At 40.9% G+C, this 27688-nt stretch overlaps 1 protein-coding gene across 5 annotated transcripts; it reads right to left on the bottom strand.

The window, feature by feature from the left end:
• ERP27 (endoplasmic reticulum protein 27) lies at positions 1-27247 on the bottom strand. 5 transcript variants are annotated; one of them, XM_001926542.6, is made up of 7 exons: positions 26424-27247; positions 25938-26035; positions 23534-23671; positions 8624-8740; positions 3565-3690; positions 1418-1615; positions 1-760 (listed from the first exon to the last, which is right to left on the bottom strand). In XM_001926542.6, exons 1-7 carry the CDS (start codon positions 26515-26517, stop codon positions 713-715), a joined length of 819 nt encoding a protein of 272 aa, XP_001926577.2. In that variant the 5' UTR covers positions 26518-27247; the 3' UTR covers positions 1-712. The 5 variants fall into 5 exon arrangements, with proteins under 5 accessions (XP_001926577.2, XP_013853262.1, XP_084812841.1 ...); XM_013997808.3 differs by lacking the exon at positions 26424-27247 and having other exon boundaries at positions 25938-26288; XM_084956715.1 differs by lacking the exon at positions 1418-1615 and having other exon boundaries at positions 583-760; positions 26424-26651.
• Positions 27248-27688: the final 441 nt, after the last annotated feature.

Genomic DNA, 27688 nt, shown 5'->3' with positions numbered 1-27688 from the left:
TTTTCCTATAACATGATTGCCTTTTATTTATCATGCGGTTGTTGATTTATATGGGGAGTTAGGAACGCTAAACAAGCACAGAGTTTTGACATGGCCTGTTTCTGCGGAGTTCAGAGGCTTGGAAACATCATTTGACTTCTGGAAAAAAGACATTTCCAGAGAGGTGTAAAAAGCCATCTTTTTGTCCTTGGCCCTGAATCAGAGAGGGACACAGGCATAGGAGGAAGGCAGAGTTTCAACCCTTAGGCGACTCTATAAGAGGCTGAGTGTGAGTCACATGCTGTATATGAATTCAATATTAAAGGACACATCAGAACCATCTCCCTCTAGGAATGTTGCCCCTTCATAGCAGGAGCACAATATTTCTCTTAAAACTTCCATCTGGTTGCATTTATGACAGTGTATGGGCCAAATCAGTATGGACACATAAGAAAAAATTGGATGGGTAGTGAGAGAGGTAGTGTCTTTAAAAGAAAAGACAAGAAGAGTAAATAAGATTTTAAGGAATGATCTAGAGCTGTGTGTATATTGTCTGTGCATTTGCATGTGTGTGTGTGAGTATGTGTGTGTGTGTGTGTGTGTGTGTGTGTGTATCTCTGTGTGTGTATATGTGAGCCTGGTGACCCTGTTGTTTAGTGTCTCCGAGGTTTGAGTTACCCCTTTTTATTTGGCATGAAGTAGCTTGGTAGCACATAGAAGAATCAGGGAGAAATCAGAGTTCCACCTTCGAAGTCGTTTCTTCTGATTCATGGTTTTCTCTCTGAAAAACATCATGACACTGATATTTAGACTTGGAGTCCACTCTTGTTTATGAACTCTGAGATTGGCAAATCGAGCTATTTAATTCCTACTTAAAAGTCCTAAATCCATCTTCAACTTTTATCTCAGGAACTCTTTACATGGAATTTGATTTATTTTCCCACTGATATTGTACACAGAATGGTAAAATCCAAAATTCACCTCCTTTGAATATGCAAGACCTTTCCAAACATGCTTTTGGAGTTCTGTTTCCATGATTATATCCTAGAAAGAATACCAGCTCTGACCACCATATCCTCCCATTCCTTTACTCTTAATCAAATCCAGTGGAGGTCAAAGAATTTTTTTTTTTCTTTTTATGGTCACACCCACAGCATATTGAAGTTCCATACTGGGGGTCAAATTGGAGCCACATATGCAACATATGCCACTGCTTGTGGCAATGTCATATCCTTAACCCACTGAGCAAGGCCAGGGATCAAACCTACATCCTTATGGAGGCTATGTTGGGTTCTTAACCAGCTGAGCCAGAAGGAGAACGCTTCTTCTTCTTCTTCTTCTTCTTCTTCTTTTTTAAGAGTTTTTATTCAAAAAGAAATTAAAGGGACAGAGAGACAAATAAAACCTCCACTTGCTCTACCAGGAGTCTCACACTTACCGACCCCTTTCCTTTTAGGAATCCATCACAGAAGTTTTGCACATGCTCTACTGAGACTTCTCTTATGGGCAGCGTATCCCACTCATCATCCAGGGTCTGGTAAATTGCCAAGGCAGGCAATTGAGACTTCTTTAGTTTGAAAAATGAGATCACCTTCCCATTTTCTTTCTGACCACTGTCCACCAGGATGAAAAGAATCTGCAGTCAGAGATGTTTGAAAGAGAAAGATCTATCTGAGGTCCTGGGGAGAAAGATACACCTTATGATTGCTGCAGTTTATACTGATGGAATGTATGGTCTGTGCCACACAATGGAAATATCCATTGAGTTAAAATGAATTCCTCTTTCTCCTTCTTCTCCTCTCCTTCTCTTCCTCCCCTCCCCCTCCTCCCCCTCCTCCTGTTCCTCTTCCTGCTCCTCCTTCTCCTTCTTCTTTTTTGTCTTTTTAGGGCTTCAGGTGCAGCATATGGAAGTTCTCAGTCTAAGAGTCGAAATGGAGCTACAGCTTCTGGCCTACACCACAGCTACAGCAATGCCGGATTCTTAACCCACTGATCAGGGCCAGGGATTGAACTTGCATCCTTGTGGATACTAGTTGGGTTTGTTACCCCTGAGACACAGTGAGTACTCCAAAAGGAATTCCTTCTTATTTGGCATTGTTCTGGTTTTTTATCCCTTGGATCAGGTTTATTTAATTTTAGGAACATGGAATTGGAAGAGAATTTGGTGATTAGCTAAGGGAGAAAGTATGGCCTAATGGCTAAAAGCGGAGAATTCTTTTAAAATGTTTCCTCTAGTGCTTTCTAGCTGTGTGACTTTGGGGACACTATTCAGCCTCTCTGAGATTTGGTGTTCTCATTGGAAAAATGGGCTTTTGTTGACAGGGATTAAACAGGAGAATTGATTTAATATTTCTAGTTTGGGCATATATAGCATGCTTGATAAATGTTCATTATTTTATATTATTAAATCAAACCTTCTACACAAAGTAGAAATCTTATTTATAATATTTTGGTTAGAGGATCATCTATATTTAGTAACACTGAAAACTTCCAGTATTAGGGAAACAATCATTGGAAAATCAGCTTGTTTTATAACAAGACAACCCTCATCATTGAACAGGCCTCTAGTTCAGCGCAGTGGCTTTGAAGTAGTTGAAGTTTTACTATTTCAGTCATATCAAGTAGAAATACACAGGCTAGGGAAGGGAAAGAAATAAATACTTATTGGCTATCCAATAGGCACTCGCTACACAAGCATTTTATTTGAGAAATAAGCTCCAGAGTTCTTACCATGGCACAGTGGCTAAGAATTCGACTGCAGTGGCTAGGGTCACTGTGGAAGCTCTGCTTGGATCCTCAGCCCAGCACAGTGGGTTAAGGATCTGGTGTTGCCACCACTGTGGCGCAGGTTGCAGTTGCAGCTCAGATTCACTCCCCAGCTCAGGAAGACTTTCATATGCCGCAGTGTGGCCATAAAAATAAAAAATTAAAAAAAAAAAAAAAGAGAGAAAGAACCACTGAGGTCTAAAACTTTAGAGTTTATAGCAAGGAGTAAACAAATCATGACTACATGAAGTTCTCGTCATGGCGCAGTGGTTAACGAATCTGACTAGGAACTATGAGGTTGCGGGTTCGGTCCCTGCCCTTGCTCAGTGGGTTAACGATCCGGCGTTGCTGTGAGCTGTGGTGTAGGTTGCAGACTCGGCTCGGATCCCGCATTGCTGTGGCTCTGGCATAGGCCAGTGGCTACAGCTCTGATTTGACCCCTAGCCTGGGAACCTCCATATGCCGCGGGAGCGGCCCAAAGAAATAGCAAAAAGACAAAAAAAAAAAAAAAAAAATCATGACTACTAAGTGATTTTTATTTTCAGTATCTTTGGGTCTCTATTTTCTTTCCACCCATCGATGTATTAAAAAAATTAGATGTATTGCTGATGGAAGATATGACTATATGCGTCTTTAATAGTATAAAATACATCTTTATTTTTACATCAGAGTAATGTGATTTATTATGCTCCACTTCTCACTTTGTTATCTCTTAACCACTTTTTTTCCCCCATTTATCTCTCTTCCTTGTCCCCACCTCCCCTTTACTAGTGTCCTGTTGCTGCGTATTCCAAGGGGTATCTCCCAGTCCAGACTTACCTTCCCCTGGAAGAGCTTAGCTGCCTTCTGGTATCTGTGCATGCTTTCTTCAAACTCTGGGGAGGTCTTGTGCATTATCAGTAGAAGATGAATTGGAACAATACTGTTTAAAAGGCCAACCGCAGTCTGGCAAATTGAAATGTATTAAGATAGAATGAAAGAAAGAAGGAGGAAAAAAAAAACCCCATTAGTGGGAGTTCCTGTTGTGGCTCAGCAGTAATAAGCCCAACTAGTATCCATGTGGATTCAGGTTTGATCCCTGACCTCACTTAGTGGGTTAAGGATCCAGCGTTGCCATGAGCTGTGGTGTAGGTCACAGACACAGATCAGATCCTGAGTTGCTGTGGCTGTGGTGTAGGCCGGCAGCTGTAGCTCCAATTTAACCCCTGGCCTGGAAACTTTCATATGCTACAAGTATGGCCCTAAAAGAAAAGCAAAAGCAAACTAACAAAACAAAAAAAATATTAATGGCAACCAGTGAATAGGTACAGTAGAACATAAATGAGACCTGTGCATCCATAACACCAATGGCAACTCCTGCAGGATGGCTCTGAATTAGTCTCACCCTCTGTTTTTCCTGCAACTGTGTAGCTCCCTCCTCCCCACACTGAACAGGATTAGCTGAGTAACCAGTGGGATATTGCAGTAATGACAGAGTGTGTCTTCCAAGGTTAGGCCAAGGAAGACATAGTGGCTTCTGCCTTGCTCTCTCTTATGTCACTTACTCTCTTATGCTGGACATTCAAGCAGCCCTGTGAAGAGCTTCACATGGCAAGGAACTAAAGCCTCCTGCTAACAGCCAGCACTGACTGGCCAGCCATGTGATCGAGCCATTGTGGAGGCAGATCCTCCAGCCCCAGTCGAACCTTCAGATGACTGCTTCCCTGACCAGTGACTGCAACTTCACAAGTGTCCCTGGATTAGAAACACCTAGCCCCTGCCATTACCAAATTGTTGACTCACAGAAATTGTGTGAGATAATCAATTTTTACTTTTTTAAGTTAAGTTTTTTTTTTTTGTCTTTTTGTCATTTCTTGGGCTGCGCCCACAGCATGTGGAGGTTCTCAGGCTAGGGGTCTAATCAGAGCTGTAGACGCCAGCCTATGCCAGAGCCACAGCAATACGGGATCTGAGCTGCTTTTGCAACCTATACCACAGCTCACGGCAATGCCGGATCCTTAACCCACTGAGTGAGGCCATTGATCAAACCTGCAACCTCATGGTTCCTAGTCGGAGTCATTAACCACTGCACCAGGAAGGGAACTCCTAAGCTGTTAAATTTTAGAGTAAGCTGTCATGCATCAGTAGATAACAAACACATCGTGTAACATTTTAGTCACTTTTTCAACCCTTTTTCATGTTGCAAGTTGCACTTACAATGTGGCCTTTGACTGCATCTTAGAGTGCCTACTTTTGAGTGCTTACTAGTATCAGGTCTTTACATGTAATAACCAATCCTCAAAGTCCCAGTTTTCTAAGTGAAGCAATTGAGGCACAAGATCTCCTAAAGTCACAGAAGTGGTGAGCTGGGATGCATAGCCAGCAATGTGTCTACAGAGTCCATGCTCTTGACCACCAAGATACTGCCTCCTGCACAGCTGATTGCAAAACCCCATCTAAACCAATTCAACCCTAAGCATGGTTGAATCAGTCTACTTCAGGTTAGCAATAAAGTAAGCTCTTCGGGAGACCAGAAGCATCGTGTCCTTTTTTGGTGATTAGAGATGGTGGTTCCCCATGAAGTTGTTGGTGATGGTGGGGAGGGAAGAGCTATGAAGCAGGGGGAGGTGAGAAGAGATGGTGTGAAACTATGGCACTGGCTCCCTTCATTTCCCTTTCCTGAAAGGGTCTCTATTAATTTTTTTTTGGCCATGCCCACATTATGCTAAATTTCCCAGGCCAGGAATTGAACCTGAGACACGGCAATGGCAACAGTGGATCCTCAACCCACTAACCACCAGGGAACTCCCAGGGATCTCTCTTTTAAATAACTCCCTTTCCTTTTGACGTCTCTCTTCTAAATCTGCAAGCATTTCTGTAAAACAAGCTTGTACACAGGAAGAAAGTGTGAATCTTTGGGCAGGGTCCCAGGATGGCAGGGAGGGAAGCAATGAGGTAAGATCCTTCCAGAAGCTGCACGCTGCTCTGTAGAGATTTTCCAGCTCTACTGGCCAACACGTAGTCAAGGAGGGTCCAATGAGTTCTTTCTCCCTGGAGTTTAAAACCAGGTCTTAGATTTTATTTATTTATTTTTTTTGGCTTTGCTGTTTCTTGGGCCACTCCCGCGGCATATGGAGGTTCCCAGGCTAGGGGTCAAATCGGAGCTGTAGCCACCGGCCTACGCCAGAGCCACAGCAATTCGGGATCCGAGCTGCGTCTGCAACCTACACCACAGCTCACGGCAACCCCAGATCATTAACCCACTGAGCAAGGGCAGGGACCGAACCCTCAACCTCATGGTTCCTAGTCGGATTTGTTAACGACTGCGCCACGACGGGAACTCCGTGAGATTTTTTTTTTTTTTTTTTTTTTTTTTTTTTGTCTTTTTGCCATTTCTTGGGCCGCTCCTGCGGCATATGGAGGTTCCCAGGCTAGGGATCTAATCCGAACTGTAGTCACCGGCCTATGCCAGAGCCACAGCAACACGGGATCTGAGCCGCGTCTGCAACGCCAGATCCTTAACCCACTGATCAAGGGCAGGGATCGAACCCGCAACCTCATGGTTCTTAGTCGGATCTATTAACCACTGTGCCACGATGAGAACTCCGAGATTTTAAATTTGGAATATTGATGTTAAATAATTGTCTCTTGTTTCAGTAGATCCTGCTTCTTAAATTTAGATTATGCATCTATCCTCCTAGAGCAGAGATGGAGGATAAATTTTGGGAATAGTTTGAGTTCCTGCTGTGGTGCAGCAGTTAAGGTTCCAGCATTGTCTCTGCCTCAGTGAGGGTTTGATCCCCAGCCCTGGGTACAGTGGGTTAAGGATCCATCATTGCTGCAGCTGCGGCATAGGTCACAGCTGCAGCTTGGATTCAATCCCTGGCCTGGGAACTTCCATAGGCTGCAGGTGTGCCTAGAAAGAAAAAAAAATGTCTTAGAAAGAGTCAAAAAAATTCAAAGCTAAAGAGTCAAATGATATAGTTGTTTTAGCAGAAAGGATTGGACACAGCAGAAGTGATTAGTTTAATCCTAATAGACATATCCAGATTTTCATCTTGAAACAAGTATTGAGTGTGTGCATTAAAAGTGCAGAGGAAGTGAATTATGTGGCTGTGAATTTCTGTCCAGTTGCAACTGGTACAAATCTCTGCACCAGCCACGAATGAGAAACGACTATAATGATATAAGCAGATGTCCAAATGAGAAAAACACTATGTCAGGCAAATAAAAAAAGTCAGAGTTGAACTTGCTTCTCTAAAGAAATTCTTTCCTAATTTCTTCTTCATATGATTTGCTATCACTATGAATGTGGAATTTCACAAAATATGTCATTGTTCTATGAGATGAGAGATGGACCAGGCATGAAAACTCATGAAAGCTGGTCCAGGACCTTGAGGCCATAAACCTAGGGACTAGAAGGTCATCCCTTCAGGTCTCACATGCACTCCTGGCAGCTTTATAGACACAATGACCAGAATGATGATGGTCTAGGAGAAAAATGCCTTTTCAGTTATTACTGCCAACACCCCTGGGGTGTGTGTGTTTGGAATCTCAGCAGAAGTGGAAATGGAGTCACCACCCCATGGTGACAAACATGCTGTGAGAGGTGGACAGGAATTTAGTCAACAGGAAAAGGGGTGTTTTCTGTTGAAGGCTGTGTGGGGCAATGGGAAAACCACAGGACTCCGTCAGACAGACCAGCCATGAAAAAAGCAGGGGACAAGGAGCTGTCACTGAAGCTCAAATGACCAGTCATATGGCCTTGAGGAAGTTATTTCACTTTTCTGACCTCCCATTTCCTTTCCAGTAAAATGGAAATAGACAAAATGAGCTAATGCATCATCAGTTAAGTTTCTTGCCTTAAATGATGCCTTTTCTACTTACTGTGTAATTTGAATGTATTTGGGTCTTGAACGTTCTCCTCTATAAAATGGGCATAATAATTTTCTCTCTTCAACCTTGAAAAAAATCACTCTGGGTATTAAATGAGAAAATGATGTGAAAGGGCCTTGTAAGTTCTAAAAATCATGATGGTTATTAGGGAATGTACAGCATTTCCAAGATGGTGCAGATCACTGGAAGTTAACTCTCCATCATAAGATGATATATGTTGGGGAAGGTAAAAGGCAGGACATATAAGGGAATTCTATAAGCTGTAGAGTGTTAGAAGGCCAGAAGATTATCTGGATGGATGGACCAACACTCCCATCCAGGTTGCAAGTAGCAGGTACCACCCAAGGAAAGAAAGCTAAGGCTCCATGAAGGTCTAGAGACCTGGCGATGGTGCCAGACTGAGAACGGCTAGTTACTAGTCCACAAAGCAATAGGCACAGATACTGGGAATAAGTGTGTAAAACTTTTTAGAAATTTTACCTTGCTGCAGCCTCCAAATATGTGAACAGTGGGCTTTGTTTTTAAGCATCTCATTTGTCTATTAATTTACTTCTTTTGCAGTTTACAAAAGTACTGGTTATCAATGCTTTAGGGGGAAAAAATGAGCCCTCGGTATTTTCGTAGTTGCAGCCAGCAAGCTTGCAATCTTGTTTGAGAAGCATGGTCTAGATTATTGCTGGAATCAGAGAACTTTGCTGAACTCTCTCAGGCGACCAAACCCAGACATTTTAACTAGTCGCCTTAACTTTGCACTCTGATTTTCTTACTAGTCATGTGACACATCATTTAATTTTTCCATTTCTTTCTTTGTTGGGTAGGGGAAAGTCCATCAATCTTAAATGTTGTTATAAAGATAGCAACACAAACAACTGGGTGTTCAGTTAATGGTGGTTAATGCTATTATTGGTCAAAGGATCAGAACTCTTGAGAAAAAGGATTTCTGCTATGAAGCAAGTGCCCTCCCTGATGTAGGGACTTAAGATTCTAGAGAGGAGCTATTTACCACAGGGTTGTATTCTGTCACCAAGTGGAGGTTGTTGCTCTCAATGAAATAGCTTAATTTGGTGGCATCCATCCTTTCAATGTCTTCACTCTTTAAATCCAGTTGTTTGTCATCCACCTGGGTCAAACAAAAAGGGTGAAACTGTCACAGCTCTGTCTTCATTCATTGATCAGTGTTTCTGGACTCTTTGCCACATGTCAGGCACTAACTGAAGCTCTAAAGACAGAAAGGTAAATAGGAAATGTTCCCTGCCCTCTAGGAACACACTGTCCTGTGGACACAGAGAAGTAAACAGAAACATCCCACAGATTGTGGCAAGTGTCCTCCCAAGGGAATGTCACCTGAGGAAGAGCAGAAAAGCTTCCAGGAAGATGCAGCTCTTGAAGGCTAAACTTGGTCAGACGGTGGAGGATGGGGGTGGGAATTTTAAATAAAGAACAGTATTTGCAAAAGGCAAAAAGATGAAAGATGCCCCGTTTCTAGAAGTTGCAGTTCGCTTGACTATAGCAGTAGCTAATAAGTGAAGGTAGGAGAGAGACAAGGGCAGTGGGGTAGGCAGAGCACATTTCCAAAGAGCCTTGAAGTCAAGGTGAGTAGATGAAACTCTAACCTGGGGGGGGGGAGCGTTTACAGGATCAGATTTATGTTTTATTGATGCACTTTTTCAATGAGAAATAAAACACACATACAGAGAAAAGCACAGAACAGAAGATATAAACCTCAGTAAATTAACACAGAGCAAACAACTGTAGAACAACCTCTCAGGTAAAGAAATAGAATATTGTCAGAAGGCCTAAAGCCCTCTGTGATCTGTTCTAATCAATAATCCATTCCTTTTTTTTGCCAAAGGTGATCATTATCCTGACTTTTATGATGAGGATTTTCATCCTTTCCTTTATAGCTTTACCATGTAAAAATGCATCTCAATGTTATACTTTAGTTTCATCTTTTAAAAAACATTATGTCTGTGGAAACAAACTATGTTCTTTTGTATGTGTATCTTGATTCTTTTGCTTAAAATTTTGTTTATGAGGGTCGTTCTTGTTATTGCACATAGCTATAATTTGTTCATTTTCTTTTCTGTATAATATCTCGTTGTATCACTATGCAAAACACTTACTCATTTTACTACTGGTGGTTATTTAGAGTGTTTTCAACTTCTGGTTATTAAAATAATGCTGCAGTGAACATTCTCATTCATTTATCTTAGTACTCATGCCTCTGTGTATGTTGAGCATGTATCTAGGATTGGGACTTTTAATTTTTTTGGCCATGCTTATGGCATGCAGAAGCTTTCAGACCAGGGGTTGAACCCAAGCTACAGCAGTGACAATGCTAAATCCTTAACCCACTTAGCCACCAGGGAACTCCTAGGATTGGGATTTTTGATTATAGAATGGTATGTTTTTGACAGGCATTCTGATGTGTATTTGGGAGACAATGCCAACCTATTTTCTAAAATGAAAAAGAATGTATATCTGTCCCCGTACTATTTGAAAGGTCCCATTGCTCCACATCCTTGTCAACACTTGGTATTATCAGCCTTTCTAATTTTACTCATTTTGGTGAATATCCGGTAGTAGCTCATAATAGATTTACTCTTACTTCCTTGATTAACCAGGTATATATCCTCTTTCTGAAGTGTCTGTTCCAGCCATTTGCCTACTTTTCTATTGAATTCATCATTTTCTTACTGATTTGAAAAGGTTTTATATATTCTGGATATAAGCCCTTTGATGGTTCTAAAATTACGTATCTTTTCCCGCTGGGGACTTCCTTTTTAATGGTGATCGTATATGAACAGATGGTGATTTCAGTCAAGTTATCGATCTTTTCCTTTTATCTACTGTGTATTTTTGCTTTTTTTTTTTTTTTTTTTTTGCTTTCTTTGACTATGCCAAAGTCTTGCGGAAACATTATTATTTTGTCTCTTATGATAGATATAAAATCTGCCTGGGACTTATTTTTTCTTTCTTCTTAAAATGCTTAGGTTCTTGATTTTTTAGCATTATTCTTCTCTAAAATACACAGTAAAATCTCCACATTTCCCTTTTAGAAGGCTATAGATGCATCCATAAATTTCATGTGTAGATTTTATCATTCAGCTCAAAATGTTTTCTAATTTTGGTTCTTATTTCTTCTCTAACCTATAGATTATTTAGAAATATATCTCAATTTAAAAATGTTAAGATTTTCTGGCTCTATTCCTGTTAGTGATTGCTAGCTGAAATTTACATTTTATTTTTATTATTTGTCAGCTTCTAGATATATGTGTCAAGTTATATGTATTCTATAGTCTTAAATACAGTATTCTATATATGTGCATCAGGGTATTTGGTTAATTTTATTTTATTTTTAAAATATTTATTTATTTGTATTTATTTATTTTTCATTGTTATTTCTGCAATACAATTTTTTTTCCTACTGTACGGCATGGTGACTCAGTTATACATACATGTACACATTCTATTTTCGCACATTATCATGCTCCATCATAAGTGACTAGACATAGTTCCAGGTACTACACAGCAGGTTAATTTTAAAGTTCAAATTTTCTATATTCTTACTGGTTATTTTTTAACCAGCATATTCTATCAAAAGAGGGCTGTCAACATCTCCCATTCTGATTGTGTATTTAACCATTTTTTTTCTTACAGTCCTGTCAGTTTCTGCTTATATATTCTCAGGTTATACCTGAAAATTTAGAATAGTTAAATCCTTTGGGAAAATTGAAATTTTACCATTATGTAGAGAGTCCTTCTTTATCTCTAGGGATGCTCATTGCCTAAAAGCCCACTTTATTTTATTAATATACGTATACCATATATTATATGTGTCATCATGGTATTTTTGGAAGTGTCATCATGGTATATTTCCATCCCTTTATTTTCAATCTATGTTTATATCTTACACATATCCCTATGTTTTGGAACATTGCATCCCTTGTAGAAAGCGCATAGTTTTATTTTTAAATCCAGTCTGATAATCTTTTCCTTTTAATTAGATTATTTTATATCATTAATTACTAATATATTTAATTAAATATGCATTTTCTATTGGTTCTGTCTGTTCCAAATCCCACTTTCGTTCATCTCTGGCCTACTTTGAATCAACTGAGAACTTTCTATTATGCCCTCTTTTTCTTTATCAACTCAGAAGTTACACACACTGTAATTATTCTTTTAAGGATCACCAGCATGCATTACTACATGCATACTTTGCTTATCAGAATCTAATGCAAACTAGCAATTTTACCCTCTTCTTGGGCAATGCAGGCATTAGGACATTCTTTTTTAAATTTTTTAAATGATTTTTATCTTTTCCATTATAGTTGGTTTACAGTGTTCTTTCAGTTTTCTACTGTACAGCAAAGTGACCGAGTTGTACTTACATACACACATTTTTTTCTCACATTATCCTCCATCAGGTTCCATCACAAGTGACTGAATATAGTTCCCAGTGCTATACAGCAGGATCTCATTGTTTATCTCCAAATGCAAGAGTTTGCATCTATTAACCCCAGACTCCCAGTCCATCCCATTCCCTCCGCCTCCTCTTTGACAACCACAAGTCTGATCTCCAAGTCCATGAGTTTTTTTTCCTGTGGAAAGGTTCACTTGTGCTGAATATTAGATTCCAGATATAAGTGATATCATATGGGACATTAGGACATTCTAATATGCTTTTCCTCCTTCCAACTCTAAATCCCTGGCCCAAACTCACAATTTACAGGTGATTATTGTTGCGCATTTCAATTCTATTTATTTATTTATTTATTTTTGTCTTTTTACCATTTCTTGGGCTGCTCCCGTGGCATATGAAGGTTCCCAGGCTAGGGGTCTAATCGGAGCCATAGCCCCCGGCCTACACCAGAGCCACAGCAACTCGGGATCTGAGCCGCGTCTGCAACCTACACCACAGCTCACAGCAACAGCAGATCCTTAACCCACTGAGCAAGGCCAGGGATCGAACCCGCAACCTCATGGTTCCTAGTCAGATTTGTTAACCACTGAGCCACGACAGGAACTCCTGTGTTTTTCAATTCTAAATCTCACCAGACATTGATATTATTGTTAAATAGTCAATATACATTTACACTTATGCACATATTGACATTTTAGTTTCTCTTCATTTCTTCCAGCATTTTTGAGTTTTGTCTGGGATTTTGTCTTTCTGCCTATAGAACATATTTAATATTCCCTTTAGAATGAGTTAGATTTGTCCAATGACATATTCTTTCAGTTTAATTGTTTGAAATAACCTTTATTTCACTTTTATTTTTGAGGCTATTTTTGCCATGGGGTAGCATTCTTAGTTGAGAGTTATTTTCTTTCTGTTTCTGAAAGACGTAATTATTTACAGTCTGCATTTCACTCTTTCTGTTGAGAAGGCATCTGTGAATCTTAGTTTTACCCCTTTGAGGTTACTTTGAGGGTAATATTTTTTTCTCTGATTTAAGGGTTTTTCTCTTTCCCTTTGACCTTCAGTTATTATACTATGGCAGGACTAAGGGTAAATTATAAACATGAAACATATATATAATTATAAATGTGTGCAGGTCTATGTAGTGTATGTATATATGTATATGTGTAAGTATGTGGTGTGTTTATTTATATATATTCATATATGATCATTCTAATCAATTTCAGGGACTGAGGTGACTTGAATCAGTGCTGCAGACCTTGGGAGGGCCAATATACTTATGGTTCATCTTTGATTGGAGGCTATCACTCTTTAGCGTCCAAAATGGAACAAAAGGAATTTTTCTGGATTTACCTCCTATTTCCTCTTGTGGTCCCCAAATGCCAACATTTACTTTTCTGGCACCTTGAGGATATCCAGTGTGCTAATAAACCTCTCAGCCTCTCTGCTATTCCTATTAGAACTGGCTAAGCCCCCCCGCCCCGATGAAAAGTAGTCTCAGTATGGGCTCCATTTTTTGAGGTGTTCATTTTATTTTAGATCTTAGCCTAGACATTTCCCCTCTCTTGCTGGTTCTTCAATGCCCCTTTAAAATAATTGTGGGGTTTTTGGTGTGTTTGTTTGTGGGTTTTTTTTTTGTTTGTTTGTTTGTTTTTGCTCAGCTTAAAAAAAAAAATTATCTTTGGTGGAAGGGATTGAGGAGTTACCTGGGTCTGTTATCCCAGACTCACATTTTAGAACCACCTCTTCACGATATCTAGATATAGTAAAAGATAGTACTCCACACTGCCAAACATTGTTCCCCAATTTGCCATTCCCCTCCCCTCATCTCCTCATGCCCGTAAAGACATAAGATAAAGCTTCAGTTACCCACAGCAACTATGCTTACAGACGAAATGATCAGGGCTGATTCCTGAACAATTCTGTCTGTTTCCTAAAACAGTCTGAATCACTCTTGAGATCCCTGGGTCACAAACTCTTGACCATCTCCTTAACCCTCCCCCCCCCTTTTTTTTTGGTCTTTTTGCCATTTCTAGGGCCACTCCCGCCGCATGTGGAGGTTCCCAGGCTAGGGGTCGAATAGGAGCTGTAGCCACCAGCCTACGCCAGAGCCACAGCAATGCGGGATCCGAGCCGAGTCTGCAACCTACACCATAGGTCACGGCAACGCGGGATCCTTAACCCACTGAGCAAGGGCAGGGACCCAACCCGCAACCTCATGGTTCCTAGTCGGCTTCGTTAACCACTGCGCCACGACAGGAACTCCAACCCTTTCCCCTTATATCTGCTATCTTATAAAGGTCTTCCCCAATCAGATCTTGCCCCGTTCCAGAACCATTTTCTGCTCCCAAGATACCTTCTCCTGGTCTAGCCAGCAGAGGCAGACATAAATCTCATTTAAGTTTATGCAGGAGGGAACTCAGTCGAAGCTAAATTACAGTTACTCAACAGTAAAAATCCAAGATATTTCATTATTGACATCCCCAGTATAACCCCTGTTGTCTATTTTTGCTTTGTTTTGTTCAAGGTGGCCTCTCACTGGGTTAGTTAACCTCCAAGAAACCAAATACTCTCTTTATGGTTAATTTTATTAATTCTGAATATATCGAGTCACATTTGGATATATCTCTTGTAATCCATTTGTGTTGAATTATTTGTTGAGTCCCTAGTATACGTCAGGCACTGATGCCCGGAAGAGCTGACATTCACTCAGGTAGCAACTTAAGCTTTTTATTTTATGAGTTTTTATTTTATGACCGTCTTTCACAGCTCAAACATACGAAATACATACATGCCAAGATACAGAAAATGTTTGTATTTTCAAAAAAGAATTCTGAAAAAAAATTCATTAAAACCTCTGGATATTTTAAAATGTGAACTCCCTTTGCCTATTTAATTGTTTCAAAATTCACACAGTTTGAGTAGAAAACTTGGGGCAGGAGTCTAAAAGCAGGAGAAAAAGTCTTCCTAGGACTCCTTCTTGTCCATCCTTCTCCCTTCCCCCTCCAGCAGACCAAAGAGGGAGGAGAGAAAGAAAATAAATGCACACTGTCTTTAAAGCTGCTTAAGGCTTGCTTTGCCACTGGCACATCTCCTTCATAGGGCTTTTTTTTTTTTTTTAATTAAAGTATAGTTGATTTACATTGTTCCTTCAATTTCTGCTGTACAGCTAAGTGACCCAGTGATACATACATATACAATCTTTTTTTTCATACTATCTTCCATCATGTTCTAACCCAAGAGACTGGATAAGGTTCCCTGGGGCTGTACAGTAAGACTTCATTGCTTATCCATTCTAAATGTAATAGAGTTACTACTAGCAACTCCAAACTCCCAGTCCATCCCACTCCCTCCCCTCTCCCCCTTGACAAACATGAGTCTGCTCTCTAGTCCATGGTGATTTGTTTCTGTTTTGTAGGTAGGATCATTTGGGCCATTATTTTAGATTCCGCATATAAGTGATATCATATGGTATTTGTCTTTCTCTTTCTGACTGACTTCATTCACTTAGTATGAGAATCTCTAGTTGCATTCACGATGCTGCAAATGGCATTGCTACTTGCGCAACCATCAAAACCATCATGACAACCACAATCAGAGTTGTTTTGGTATTTAATATGTCTAAATATTTCCAGATCATTTTTCTAGAAACTTGCGGGCTGGGGGCCTGTGCTTCGGCATTCAGAGCTGTGCTTTGGGCCAGGAGCTCCCCCCTTTAGGCTCCCTTTGCCAGGCAACCCCTCACATTTCCCAGAATCGGGAGGACAGGAAACATCAGCCACTCCAGGTGTTTTTGGACTTAAAGAATGTGATATAAGGCAGCCAGAAGATGTTGGGCAGGTGATAACATTCTCTAAGAAGCAAAGAGCTTTAGTAAAAACCACCCTCCCAAAGCCTCAGGCTGGCCACGCTTCTTTGAACAAAACATGCTTGACTATTTCGCTATTTCTTAAACCAATAAACTCTGGACTGTTCATGTGGAGGGTTCCTGGAAACAACCTTTGAACAGGAAATCTCCCTTCTGTAAAGGGAATTTATTTGCATAATGCACTGGAAAGAAAATTCTACCCTGGGATCAAGAATGGGGAAAAAAATTTATATATTTTTTCCAGTTTCGGGAAAGAATTGTCCTTGAAAAATCATATTCTTTTCCTCCCCAAGAAAAGAGGCACGAGAAGAAAACCAGAAACAGTAAACCAGAAGGGTTGTCACCTTACAATGTAATTTTGAGGTTCCCCAAGAGTATCAGATGTAGAATAGTTTATATTTCAGACACTGTATCATACCAATGGATTTAATCACTCCTTTTCTGTTTTTTGTTTTTTGTGGGTTTTTTTTTTTTGTATTTCAGCAATATTCTTTTGAATTTAGATAGATTTCTCTAATTAACAAACCAGATTTTCACATAACATATTAAAGTTGTCATGGTTTACATCAATTGCAATATAAAATATCTTGGCTAGCACTGGGAAGTCACTTGTTAAACAAATGTCCTCATGTCTCTGGGTTTGTTTTTTATAACCTGCTTAGCCTCGCCATGTATTTGGTAAATACATATTTTAGAAAAAAGTATTTTAAAATTCAGCATATCTTACTTTTTGCATTTTTTAATCAGCTTATTTTTATGCACTGGTTCCTTCTGAGTTTCTGCTTGGCAAGGTGCCTTTCTTAAATTGTGGTATCCAAGGAATAATTGTGAAAAGCATGAAAATACCTCTTCTGTGTTTCCATTACTATCCTTTTGGGTCAAAGTTAAGTTTGGCTATATATATTTGGCTGCACTCATGGCACAGAATTTCCCGGGACAGGTATCAAACCTGAGTCATAGCAGCAACCCAAGCTGCTGCAAGGACAATGCCATATCCTTAACCCACTGAGCCACCAGGGAACTCCTAGTTCTGTTTCTTAAAAGAGAAGTCATTGAGAATACTCAAAACAAGGTAAACATTCAAATAATATCTGAAATTCCACTGTAAGACAGGCTCATGGTTTATTCAGCAAGGATCACATCTTTGTTAGGGCCAGAGTAAGGGTCCTATTGGCAGTGGGGAGGGCCTTCCAGCTGTGACACTAACAAAAGACAAGTTGTGTCCTAGAGCAGAGAGGATGTCATACACGACCTACTATCACTCCATTTTACTTAAATTTTTTCCCGATTGCATTTATGTAGATGGCCCACATTATTTTTGGAGAGGGATGTGTTCCATAAATACAGTATTTCCCACCCTTTTAGTGCACCATCATAGCTGTCAACTCACATTTCCACTTATTATTTCAGCTTATCTCTAAATATGTTCCTGCAGAGGAAACGTACTATATGTGTAAATTCTGAATGTCTTTGCCAAAATATGTAATGCCTAGATTAAATCTTAAGAAATAATTCTAGAATTTGATTAAATAGTGCCAGGGAAATAGACGGTTTAGAAGAAAGCGATATTTTGAAAAGGCTTCAGCATGGGGAGTAGATGGAATCTGGAGTACGAATGAAGGTTTGCTTCAGGATTAAGTGCTGTAGAAAGTCACTATGGTAGAGGAGAAATGGTCACAGAATCTATAGTTGTGAGAGTCTGGACAACTCTGTTTCAGGGAACTTTAGTGTCCTTATTGATAATGCACAGATAATAATTTTTATCGCATCAGATTCTGGTGAGATTGGAATGGTAGAACATCTGGAAACACCTGGGCTAGTGCCGATCATAAATTAAGCACAAAGTCAAACGGATGAAATTATAGATCTGAGATGAAGGTAGGTATTATAAAACTTGCACCTGGCTCATATTTCTTGATGTAAAAAAGAACATTTTTAGTTGCAGACTCAAAGGGCCTCTTGACGGACCTACGCAGAAGCACAGAGACCAACTGGCAGGAATCACCGAAGACCACATCCATCCTGTAAGGTCATCCCTTTGCTCCCACACCACTCCTGCTGGACTTGGGAATTGACCATTGTTCCTAAATACTGGGCTCACCTTCTGAGGAGCATGATGGCATTGAATGATATGTTTGAATGTGTTAAAACTATGAGTTTGGAGTTCCCATGGTGGCTCAGTGGGTTAGGAACCCGACATAGCGTCTGTAAGGATGCAGGTTCAATCCCTGGCCTTGCTCAGTAGGTTAAAGGATCTGGCATTGCCGTGAGCTGTGGCGTAGATTGTAGACAAGGCTCAGATCCCCCATTGCTGTGGTGTAGACCTCGGCTGCCATTCCAATTTGACCCCTCGCCTAGGAACTTCCATATGCTGTGGAAAGGCCCTAAAAAGAAAAATAATAAGTATTAGTTTGTTCAATGCAAACATTTTAAATACACTACAAATGAAAAACCTTAAAAAATAGTTTGGGTTGATTTTTTTTAAGGCTACTCCAATCTCCTGAATAATAGCACTATTAAAATTTGGACTGAATTTTCATAAGTGTAAACTGAGGGGAAAAAAATGTTTATCTAAAAGCTTTCATTGCATGAGCTGAACCTCTCCCAGACCTGCCAGTGGAGCAGGACAGGAACCAGTGTGCTTGTTTTTGGTAAGGACCCTTTCCACAGAGGTCCCAGGAGTTCATTCAGAGGAGGTCTGTCAAGTGGTAAACAAAAAACAGATCCTAAAGAAGAGCCAGCAGCTCTGGGAGGTCATCAACAGGGCTTTGTAGAGAATAAATTGTAAACAAAGTGAATACACCCTTTAGAGGTTGTAAAGCCTGTAGAGACAGTGGAAGCAAGAGCACTTGTTTTTCTTCCCCACATGTGTATCTGGGTAGTACTGAGACTTTCAAACCAGACTTTCATAGAGCAACAAATAATAAACTGGGAAAGAAGTACTTGAGGATCGGTAGTGAATTAGAATTTTTGTATTGGTAGGTTGCTACAAATAGTTCAACAGTAACATGAAAGACATTCGTGTAACCTTTCATAGCGTTCTTTAAAAAAAATGTTTTTAATTGAAGTATAGTTGATTTACAATGTTGTGTTAGTTTTTGCAGTACAAAGTGATTCAGGTATACCTATACACAGACACATATACATGTTCTTTTTCATATTTTTCTGTTATGATTTATTATAGGAGAGTGAATATAGTTCCCTGTGCTATACAGTAGGACTCTATTTTTCTATTTTATATATAGTATGTATCTCTCTCACTGAAGCTTTTTACAGAAGAGTTTGACTTAATCCTATGTGACAGTGCAAACCCACAACTGTGGTCCAGGTGGGGGAAGAATTGCTGAAAGGACCCGTGTACCTTCAGACACACTTTGGTGTGTGAGTCAGTTCCCCGAACACTTTCTGAATGTCTTCTAGGTACTGGGGACATCTTGCAGGTTTTGGAATTCAAAGATGAATGGGTCATGGTTCCTGTCCTTGACTGGCTCATGATCTGGGGTGGGGATGGGAGTGAAAGATGAGATAGACACAGAAATACACGACATGCACTAAAAAGTGGTCAATGAAAACAGGGATGTGGAAGTAGAGAGGAATAGTTAGGCCGGTTTGGAGATTCCAGGGAGGCTTTCTGAAGGATAAGATGCTTGAACTGCGGGGAGTTCCCATTGTGGTACAGTGGAAATAAATCTGACTAGAAGCCATGAGGTTCCAAGTTCGATCCCTGACCTTGCTCAGTAGGTTAAGCATCCGGCGTTGACGTGAGCTGTGGTGTAGGCTGCAGACGCAGCTCAGACCCTGCATTGCTGTGGCTGTGGCATAGGCCAGCAGCTATAGCTCCAATTGAACCCCTAGCCTGGGAACCTCCATATGCTGCAAGTGCAGCTCTAAAAAGAAAAAAAAGAAAAAAAAAAAAAAAAGATGCTTGAACTGATTCACTGGAATTCAAGGAGTTGGCTGAGTGAGGCTGAGTGAAGGGTGTCAGTTGGCATTCTAGGCAGAAAAATAGCCTGTGTGACAGAACGAAATTGTGTCCTGATGCTGTGTGTAGTTAGGTGGTCAGAGATAGAGTCCAGGGTGGGAATGTGCTAGGAAAGGGAATAGAGAAGCATTTAGTGGCCAGGTCACTTTTTAAAAACTCCATGATTACATACCTTGATTTTCTTCTCATAAGCAATGAGGAATATTGAAGAGTTTTTAAAAAGGAGATGCCATGGTCAAATTTGCATTTAAAATTCTTCATTGTGGAGATTCTCTTGTGGCTCAGCTGATTAAGAACCTGACTAGTTTCCATGAGGATGCGTGCTCGATCCCTGGCCTCCCTCAGTGGGTTAAGGATCTGGGATTGCCGTGAGCTGTGGTGTAGGTCAGCAGCTGCAGTTCTGATGTGACCCTTAGCCTGGGAACTTCCATATGTCTCAGGTGCACCTCCCCCTCCCCCAAATAAGACAAAAGACAAAAAAAAAAAAAAATCCTTCATTGTGATATCAATCTGGAAACAGGATAAGTGGTAATAAAGGGAAATCTATTTGAAGTTAGTAGATGCAAACTCTTCCATTTAGAATGGATATGCAGTGAGGTCCTACTCCACAGCACAGGCAACTATATCCAGTCTCTTGAGATAGAACATGATGGAAGAAAATATAAGATAAGGAATGTGTGTGTATATATAAGGCTGTGTCACTTTGCTGAACAGCAGAAATTGGTACGACACTGTAAATCAATTAATTTAATCAAAAATAAATAAAAAAGAAGATATTGAAAATGTTTATGACAAAGACACTCTGAGTCTATTCAAGGAACGAAAGAGAAAGATTGGAGGAGAATAAAAGGAGGTAAGATTGACAACAATTAGAGACTGAACGAACATAGCCATTCAGTAAAACAGTGTTTTTGTGGGAAGGATATGATTCAGTGGGTGTAGATGACAAATTCAATATTGATCAAGTTAAGACTGTAGTGCTTATAAGGGCATCCAAATAGTTGTATCCAGCAAGCATTTGAATCATGAGTGGTCCAGACTAGCGATAAAACACTCCAGATATTCAACAAGCATATAATGGTTATCATGAGAACCAATTACATTACTTAAGGTTTACACCTTCATTCATTCACTAATTCATTCACAGGAAAAGTACAGAGGAATTTTAGGGCTGTAAAAATACTGGGATAACATAATGATAGGTTCATGTCATTATGCATTTGTCCAAAATGATAGAATGTAAAACTCCAAGAGTGAACCATGATGTAAACTATGGAGTTTGGGCAGTGATGATGTTTTAATGTAGTTTCATCATTTGTGACAAATGTACCACTCTGATGTGGGAGGCTACATATGAATGGGGCAGGAGATATATGAGGACTCTCTGTATCTTCCTCTCGATTTTGGCATGGCAGGAACATTTAAGTGCTCAGTGGTTGAAGTAATGAACAAAATAGCCTTTGCTTCCAAGGCATGTGGATCCTATGACCTAGACTGGGAAGAGCATTGAGTCAGGCAGTCGTGTGGATGAGGTAAAGAAGGTCTCAAGGACTCATAAAAAAAGCGGGGGAGCAGGAGAGGTAGGCTTTCAGGTCAAGGAAAGAGAAAGTATTAAAGAGAAAAGCATGGCCAACACTTTCAAATATGGCCAAAATGTTCAGTAACATAAAACCTAAGCAGTGTTCACTGGATTTGGAAACAGGGAACCCACGAGGACCAGGTGAAAACCATTTTAATGGCGTGATGCACAAACGAGATAATGATGTATCAAGAGCTTAAAGAAAGTTGGAGATATTGAAGATAGAATACATTTAAAATGAAGTTTGGATGAAAGTATAAGAGATAGATAGGATGGAGGTGAGAGAGGGAGAACATTCAGTCCAGAAATCTTGGAATTTTAACTTTCGCTCAGTTTCTCATTTCCAGTGGACTCTGGTCATCTTCACCTTGATATTCCATCAACAATACAAACTCGACAACCAACTAAAGCATCAGAAATCCCTCCTTCTGTTACACCCTCACTATTCCTAGGCACTCTGGCTTTAAACCTTGCCTCTTTTCCATAATTTTTTTTTTAATGGCCGCACCCGTGGCATATGGAAATTCCTGGGCCAGGGATGGAATCCAAGCCACAGCTGTGACCTACCTACACCACAGCTGTGGCGACACTGGCTCCTTAACCCATTGCACCGGGCCAGGGATCAAACCCGAGCCTCTGCAGCAACACGAGCCACTGCAGTTAGATCCTTAACCCACTGTGCCACAGCAGGAACTTCCTATAATTTTGATATCTAATTATCACAGGACCTACCTTTTCTTTATTTTCTATTGTCACTTCTTTGCTACAGCTCCTTAGTACATGACCTATTTTATTCTCCTTATAAAGGTTCTCTTTCCTCTTTTTTTTTTTTTTTTGCCTAACAATCCATCCTATTCATTACTGCCAAAATAATCTTGTGAAAACACATTTCTGTTCATGTTTTCTGATCTGAAGACTGGAGGGCTGGTCAGTGCCAACCAACTTAAGTGCAAACCCATTAAACTGGTATTCAAATTTCTCCGCAATATGGTTCCAATCAAGTTGCTCTGTCTCATACTCATTTGCCCAAAACATGTTCCCTGAGACCCAGTCAACTTGGCCTCACCACTGTTTCCTAAGTTTAATTTTTTTCCCCCATTTTGGCCATGAATTCTCCTCTATTTTGTCCAAGTTTTATCTGTTCTTTAAGTCCCAGTTCAGTTGTCTCCTTCATAATTTATTTTGGTCAGAATTCCTACCTTGCTTTTATCATGTGGAACCCTTGTAGTATTTTATCTGTGGTGATGCTCTTTGTATTTGCACATTATGTTAACAATTTCTACTCCATTTTAAGATCTACAACAGGGGAGAATATACTTTATATACTTTTTATTATCAACATCTTGTGTAGGCCACAGAGCAGTTGTCTCACTTAGGTTTGATCAATCTAAGTGAACTCTCAAAGACAGGAAAGGATAAAATTTTAGAGCTCAAAAAGACCTTACAGCTGATATGGTCAAATCTTTCTTTTTATTTATTATTATTATTATTATTATTTGTCTTTTTGCCATTTCTTGGGCTGCTCCCACAGCATATAGAGGTTCCCAGGCTAGGGGTCCAATCGGAGCTGTAGCCGCCTGCCTACGCCAGAACCACAGCAACTTGGGATGTGAGTCGCATCTGTGACCTACACCACAGCTCAAGGCAACGCCGGATCCTTAACCCACTGAGCAAGGGCAGGGATTGAACCCGAAACCTCATGGTTCCTAGTCAGATTTATTAACCACTGAGCCGCAACGGGAACTCCAAATCTTTCTTTTTTAATAGAGGAAAGAATGGAAGCCAAAAAAATGGTCAGTGGCCTGCCCACTCATGTGGCTGATGGTTGGCAAATGTCATCTCCTGACTCTGTCCGGGTCTCTTTCCACTTTATGATAGCATCTGTTTAGGAAGCACAAGTTGAAGCTTGAGTCGAACCATCATTCTTGTCATCATGGTTCCTGACTCTGGCATCACCGTTAGTGTTCAAGACCTAGACTCCTTTCTGGTCTCAGAAGTCTGTGCAGCCACAACCTAAGGAAAACCTGCAAGAAGACTGGAGCTGTCCAGCTGACTTACCAGCCGAAAGAGGGAAATGGTGCTCCCGGTGACATTGTAGTGGGCCAGAACCTCAGCAGCAGTGCTGATTCCAAAGGACACGTCTTGGAAATTTGGCACCATGCTATGGAACATAGACACCGCTGGTACTTCTAAATCCTAAAAAGAAGAGGAAGAGAACCCCACAGATTGTTTTTGGAGGAGAGAGACTTAGAAACAGATTATGGGAATTCCTGTCATGGCGCAGTGGAAATGAATCAGACTAGGAACCATGAAGTTGCAAGTTTGATTCCCCGCCTCACTCAGTGGGTTAAGCATATGGCGTTACCATGAGCTGTGGTGTAGGTTGCAGACACGGCTTGGATCTGGTGTTGCTGTGCCTGTGGTGTAGGCAGGTGGCTACAGCTCTGATTAGACCCCTAGCCTGGGAACCTCCATATGCCGCGGGTGCAGCCCTAAAAAGATAAAAAGACAAAAAACCAAACAAACAAAAAACAGATTAGGGACTAGAAAGGTGCTCCCTCAATCAGAAATCATAGTGTCCAATGAGACAACATTGACCTCTAAAAATGAAGGCTGAATTTTCCAGGCTGGGTGGGTTAATAGGTAACTCTCAAATTGTTGCTAAGCCTGGGACTTCTATCTGGTTTTACCATAGAACTGGCAGTTTATTAGTAGTTGAGATGGGGCTCAAAATCAGAGAGGCCTGCTGAACTGGACTGCTTTGTTATTGGGATAACAGAGAAGACAAATGTTTGGGGAATAATTTGTGGAGGAGAGAAGAAAGGCAAAAATAAGTAATAAATGCTGTCTAAAGGGCCAAGGGGAAAAAAAAAAAAAGAAAGAAAGAAAAGAAATTAGAGTGGAAGCTTAGAAGGTTTTTATTTTTAACAAAGGCTTTTGTAGGACAGGAACAAATAGTCCTCTTTCCACTGCGTGTAAGCTATTGAACACACTGTTTGTGCATTTCTCCACTCTAGAACCCAGGCCTGCAGGAGGGAGCATGGAAGCCTCTTCTGAGGATTCCAGTCTTTCTATAGCAAGCTGGCATTATTTCCCTGCTGTCACAGGACGCTTGCCCATAGCAGTTCCAGGCAGTGAACAGGAGTGAATATATTCTTTCCTGACATCTCTCTGGCTGAATGAAGAGACATGCTAAGAAAAAAGATTATGATTAACCTTGCATCTGGGGTCAAGCAGAAGGAGTTGGCACCTTGTTCATCCCAAAGGGTGTATGGAGTTCATTTGAGGCTATGAACAATTGTTCCTCAAGGCGTCCTCTTTTTTTTTTTTTTAATTCTGATCCTTGGAATGGGACTTTCATGCTGCTCCTTAGAATGGGATAGGACCGCGACACCTTATGGCCATTTCTGTTACTGCACCTTCCTCCAGTTCTACTTTCTTCCCACTCCCAGCCTGTGGAAGGGTGGCTCTTTTTGTCTACAGCTCAGATCTCTCATCACTGAAAAATGTGCTCCCCTCGGGTCCTCCCCCTGCTCATATCTCATCGAGGCCATTTCCAGCTGTGTGCACAGAAAAGACAGGGTGATGGTGAGTTGGAATTATGAAACAGACAAGAAGGTCTGCAAGGAGAGAGTAGGGGCTTGATCAGCTGTGAGAATCACCAGATGTCACCTCCAGAGAAAAAGAAAAATGCTGGAATGATGCTCTCTCATTTATGGCTGCTTTTATTACCCAGGCAGCCGATCTGGAAGATGGAGGCTAATGCCTTCAATAGACAAAATGCCAACCTTATTAACATTACGAAGCAAACAGGAGTTCCCACTGTGGCTCAGTGGGTTAAGAACCTGACTAGTATCCATGAGGATGCTGGTTCGATCCCTGGCCTTGCTCAGTGGGTTAAGGTCTGGCGTTGCCACAAGCTGTGGTGTAGGTCGCAGATGCGGCTTGGATCTGGCGTGCTGTAGCTGTGGCTCCGATATGACCCCTAGCCTGGGAATTTCCTTATGCTGCAGTTGCAGCCCTAAAAAAAAAAAACAAAAAACAAAAAACAAAAAACAAACCCAAAACATTACAGAGAAAATAAAAAGAAAGAAGAATGAGGGATTACCTATTTGGTTAGAGGCTCTAGACTGGAGGTAACAATTGACAAATGTGTTGTTTGGATGATAGAAGTTAGTTTTGCTCTGGCCCCTGCCTCAGAATTCAGATATTGACTGAAGCTTCAAAGCACGGGAAGACCTAGTTGACAGCCTCAGAACTTCTGAAGCAGGTATGAGACATAATTCAGAGACCGGGAATGTCTAGATTGAGAACTCTTGATTGACAAGCTAAAAGCAGACTCGGGGGCCTTTTGGCTTCTAAGGCAGTGTCATCTGGCCAGCAGGTGACTAACTTGTCTCCTTTAAGGTAGACTATTTCTGGTTCTTTGGGGGTAACAACAGGTGGGGGTATCTGGACAAACCTGAAAGAAGCCTATGACAGCCACCTCAGCAGCAGCGATGAATTCCACGGCAGCTGCGACGTCTCTAAGCGATGCCGGTTTCTGGGTCCAGGGGCCATCTAGACAGAAATAGAGGAGGGTTGGTGGGGGAGATGGAGAGTGAGAGAAAGGCAGGAAGTTTGGGGTCACTGAGTAGAGAAGCAGCAGCTCTAAACAATGAGACATCTCTATTTTTCTCTTTAGACTAAGGCCGAAGAGATTTATGGATGCAGTTATCATTCCAAGGCTTTATTTTTCTAACTTGTGGAGTAAGGACCTCATGTAATAGCCTATTTCTGAAGGATAATGTCAGACTTCCCTCTTCTACTCCGGCAAGAGTTTTACCCAGCATTTCCTGGAAAGTTTCCCTGGTTTGGAGGAAAACTACCCACTGTACTACCATGTTCCCTTCCCGACTGCTAACAACCCTTTTACCCTCTGGGTCACTCAAATGCTTTTTTCTTTTACCTGAGGATTCCTGAACTTCTGCAGCAACTTCTGGGGATAGCTTGCATGTGAAGAGAAAGAATAGAAGCAGGCGGCTGGACCACATGGCTTCCATTGTCTTTCTCCTTCTCCTGCTCCTGCTCCAAGCCCTGGACCTGGTGTTTGCAGATGCCTATCCAGGGAAATCTACTCTGTGGTTAATTGACTGTGGTGTTATTCATGCTCTGGGAACGTTGCAGCTGGCTCCGGGGTGTGGGGTGGGGGGACCTTCAAATTCTGAGATAAGAGGTCGAGTTCAGGAACAGGGCCTCCATAAGCCAGGAAGAAAGTCAGGTCAGTTCATTTAAATAAAATATTCGGTGCCAGGTATTGACTTATGCAATAGGGATACAGGATGACTGTGACCTGACCAGCTTCTCCCAACTTGGAGTGTTAATGTGAGAGATGGATAAATCAACAGATCATTTAAATAAAAAATGGAAAGTCATAAAAGACTGGGAAACTCATAGGGTGCTGTGAGAAGACAGACACATTGCCGGCTGTGAATACCAGCTCACTTTTGTGACTTGAGATCTTATGCCTCGGTTGCTTCACTTATAAAACTGGGACTTTGATGGAGTTCCCATTGTGGCTCAGTGGTTAACGAATTCGACTAGGAACGTGAGGTTGCAGATTTGATCCCTGGCCTTGCTCAGTGGGTTAAGGATCCAGCATTGCCGTGAGCTGTGGTATAGGTCGCAGATGCGGCTCAGATCCCGCCTTGCTGTGGCTCTGGTGTAGGCCGGTGGCTATAGCTCCGATTAGACCCCTAACCTGGGAACCTCCATATGCTGCGGGAGCAGCCCAAGAAATGGCAAAAAGACAATAAATAAATAAATAAATAAATAAATAAATAAAACTGGGACTTTGAGGATTAAATCAGTTATTATATGTAAAGACCTGAAAATAGTAAGTACCCAAGAGTAGGCGCCCTAAGATGTGGTCAAAGGCCGCATTGTAAGTGCATCTTGCAACATGAAAATGGGTTGAATAAAGTGACTAAAATGTTACACTGTGTGTTTGTTGTCTACTGATGCATGACAGCTTACTCTAAAACTTAACCACTTAAAATAGTAAAAATTGATTCTCTCACGCAGTTTCCATGAGTCAACAATTTGGTAATGAGAGGACAGACTAAGGAACTTTTGGATAACAGTAGGGTCCAGTAAAGGCTTTCTTTCTGTAGGGGATGCTCAGGTAGAGACCTGGGTAAATAAAATTTTGGCAGGCAATGAAGATGGAAAGGG

Source organism: Sus scrofa, chromosome 5 (assembly GCF_054392235.1).
Source record: "Sus scrofa isolate SSC_HxYL_T2T_F1_AM1 chromosome 5, Sscrofa_HxYL_maternal_Yorkshire_Landrace_v2.0, whole genome shotgun sequence".
Taxonomy (NCBI): Eukaryota; Metazoa; Chordata; class Mammalia; order Artiodactyla; family Suidae; genus Sus; species Sus scrofa.
This window is presented reverse-complemented; position numbering and strand designations above follow the sequence as displayed.

What these genes read in the sequence shown, in the direction of transcription:
- ERP27 (XM_084956713.1), bottom strand. Translation starts at nt 26,195, where the DNA reads ATGATAACTGCATCCATAAATCTCTTCGGCCTTAGTCTAAAGAGAAAA. An exon ending in CCATTTCCCTCTTTCGGCTG is followed by an intron (nt 8,741 to 23,533) that starts GTAAGTCAGCTG and finishes TGTTTGACCCAG; the next exon opens with GTGGATGACAAACAACTGGA. An exon ending in TGACAGAATACAACCCTGTG is followed by an intron (nt 3,691 to 8,623) that starts GTAAATAGCTCC and finishes TCAATTTGCCAG; the next exon opens with ACTGCGGTTGGCCTTTTAAA.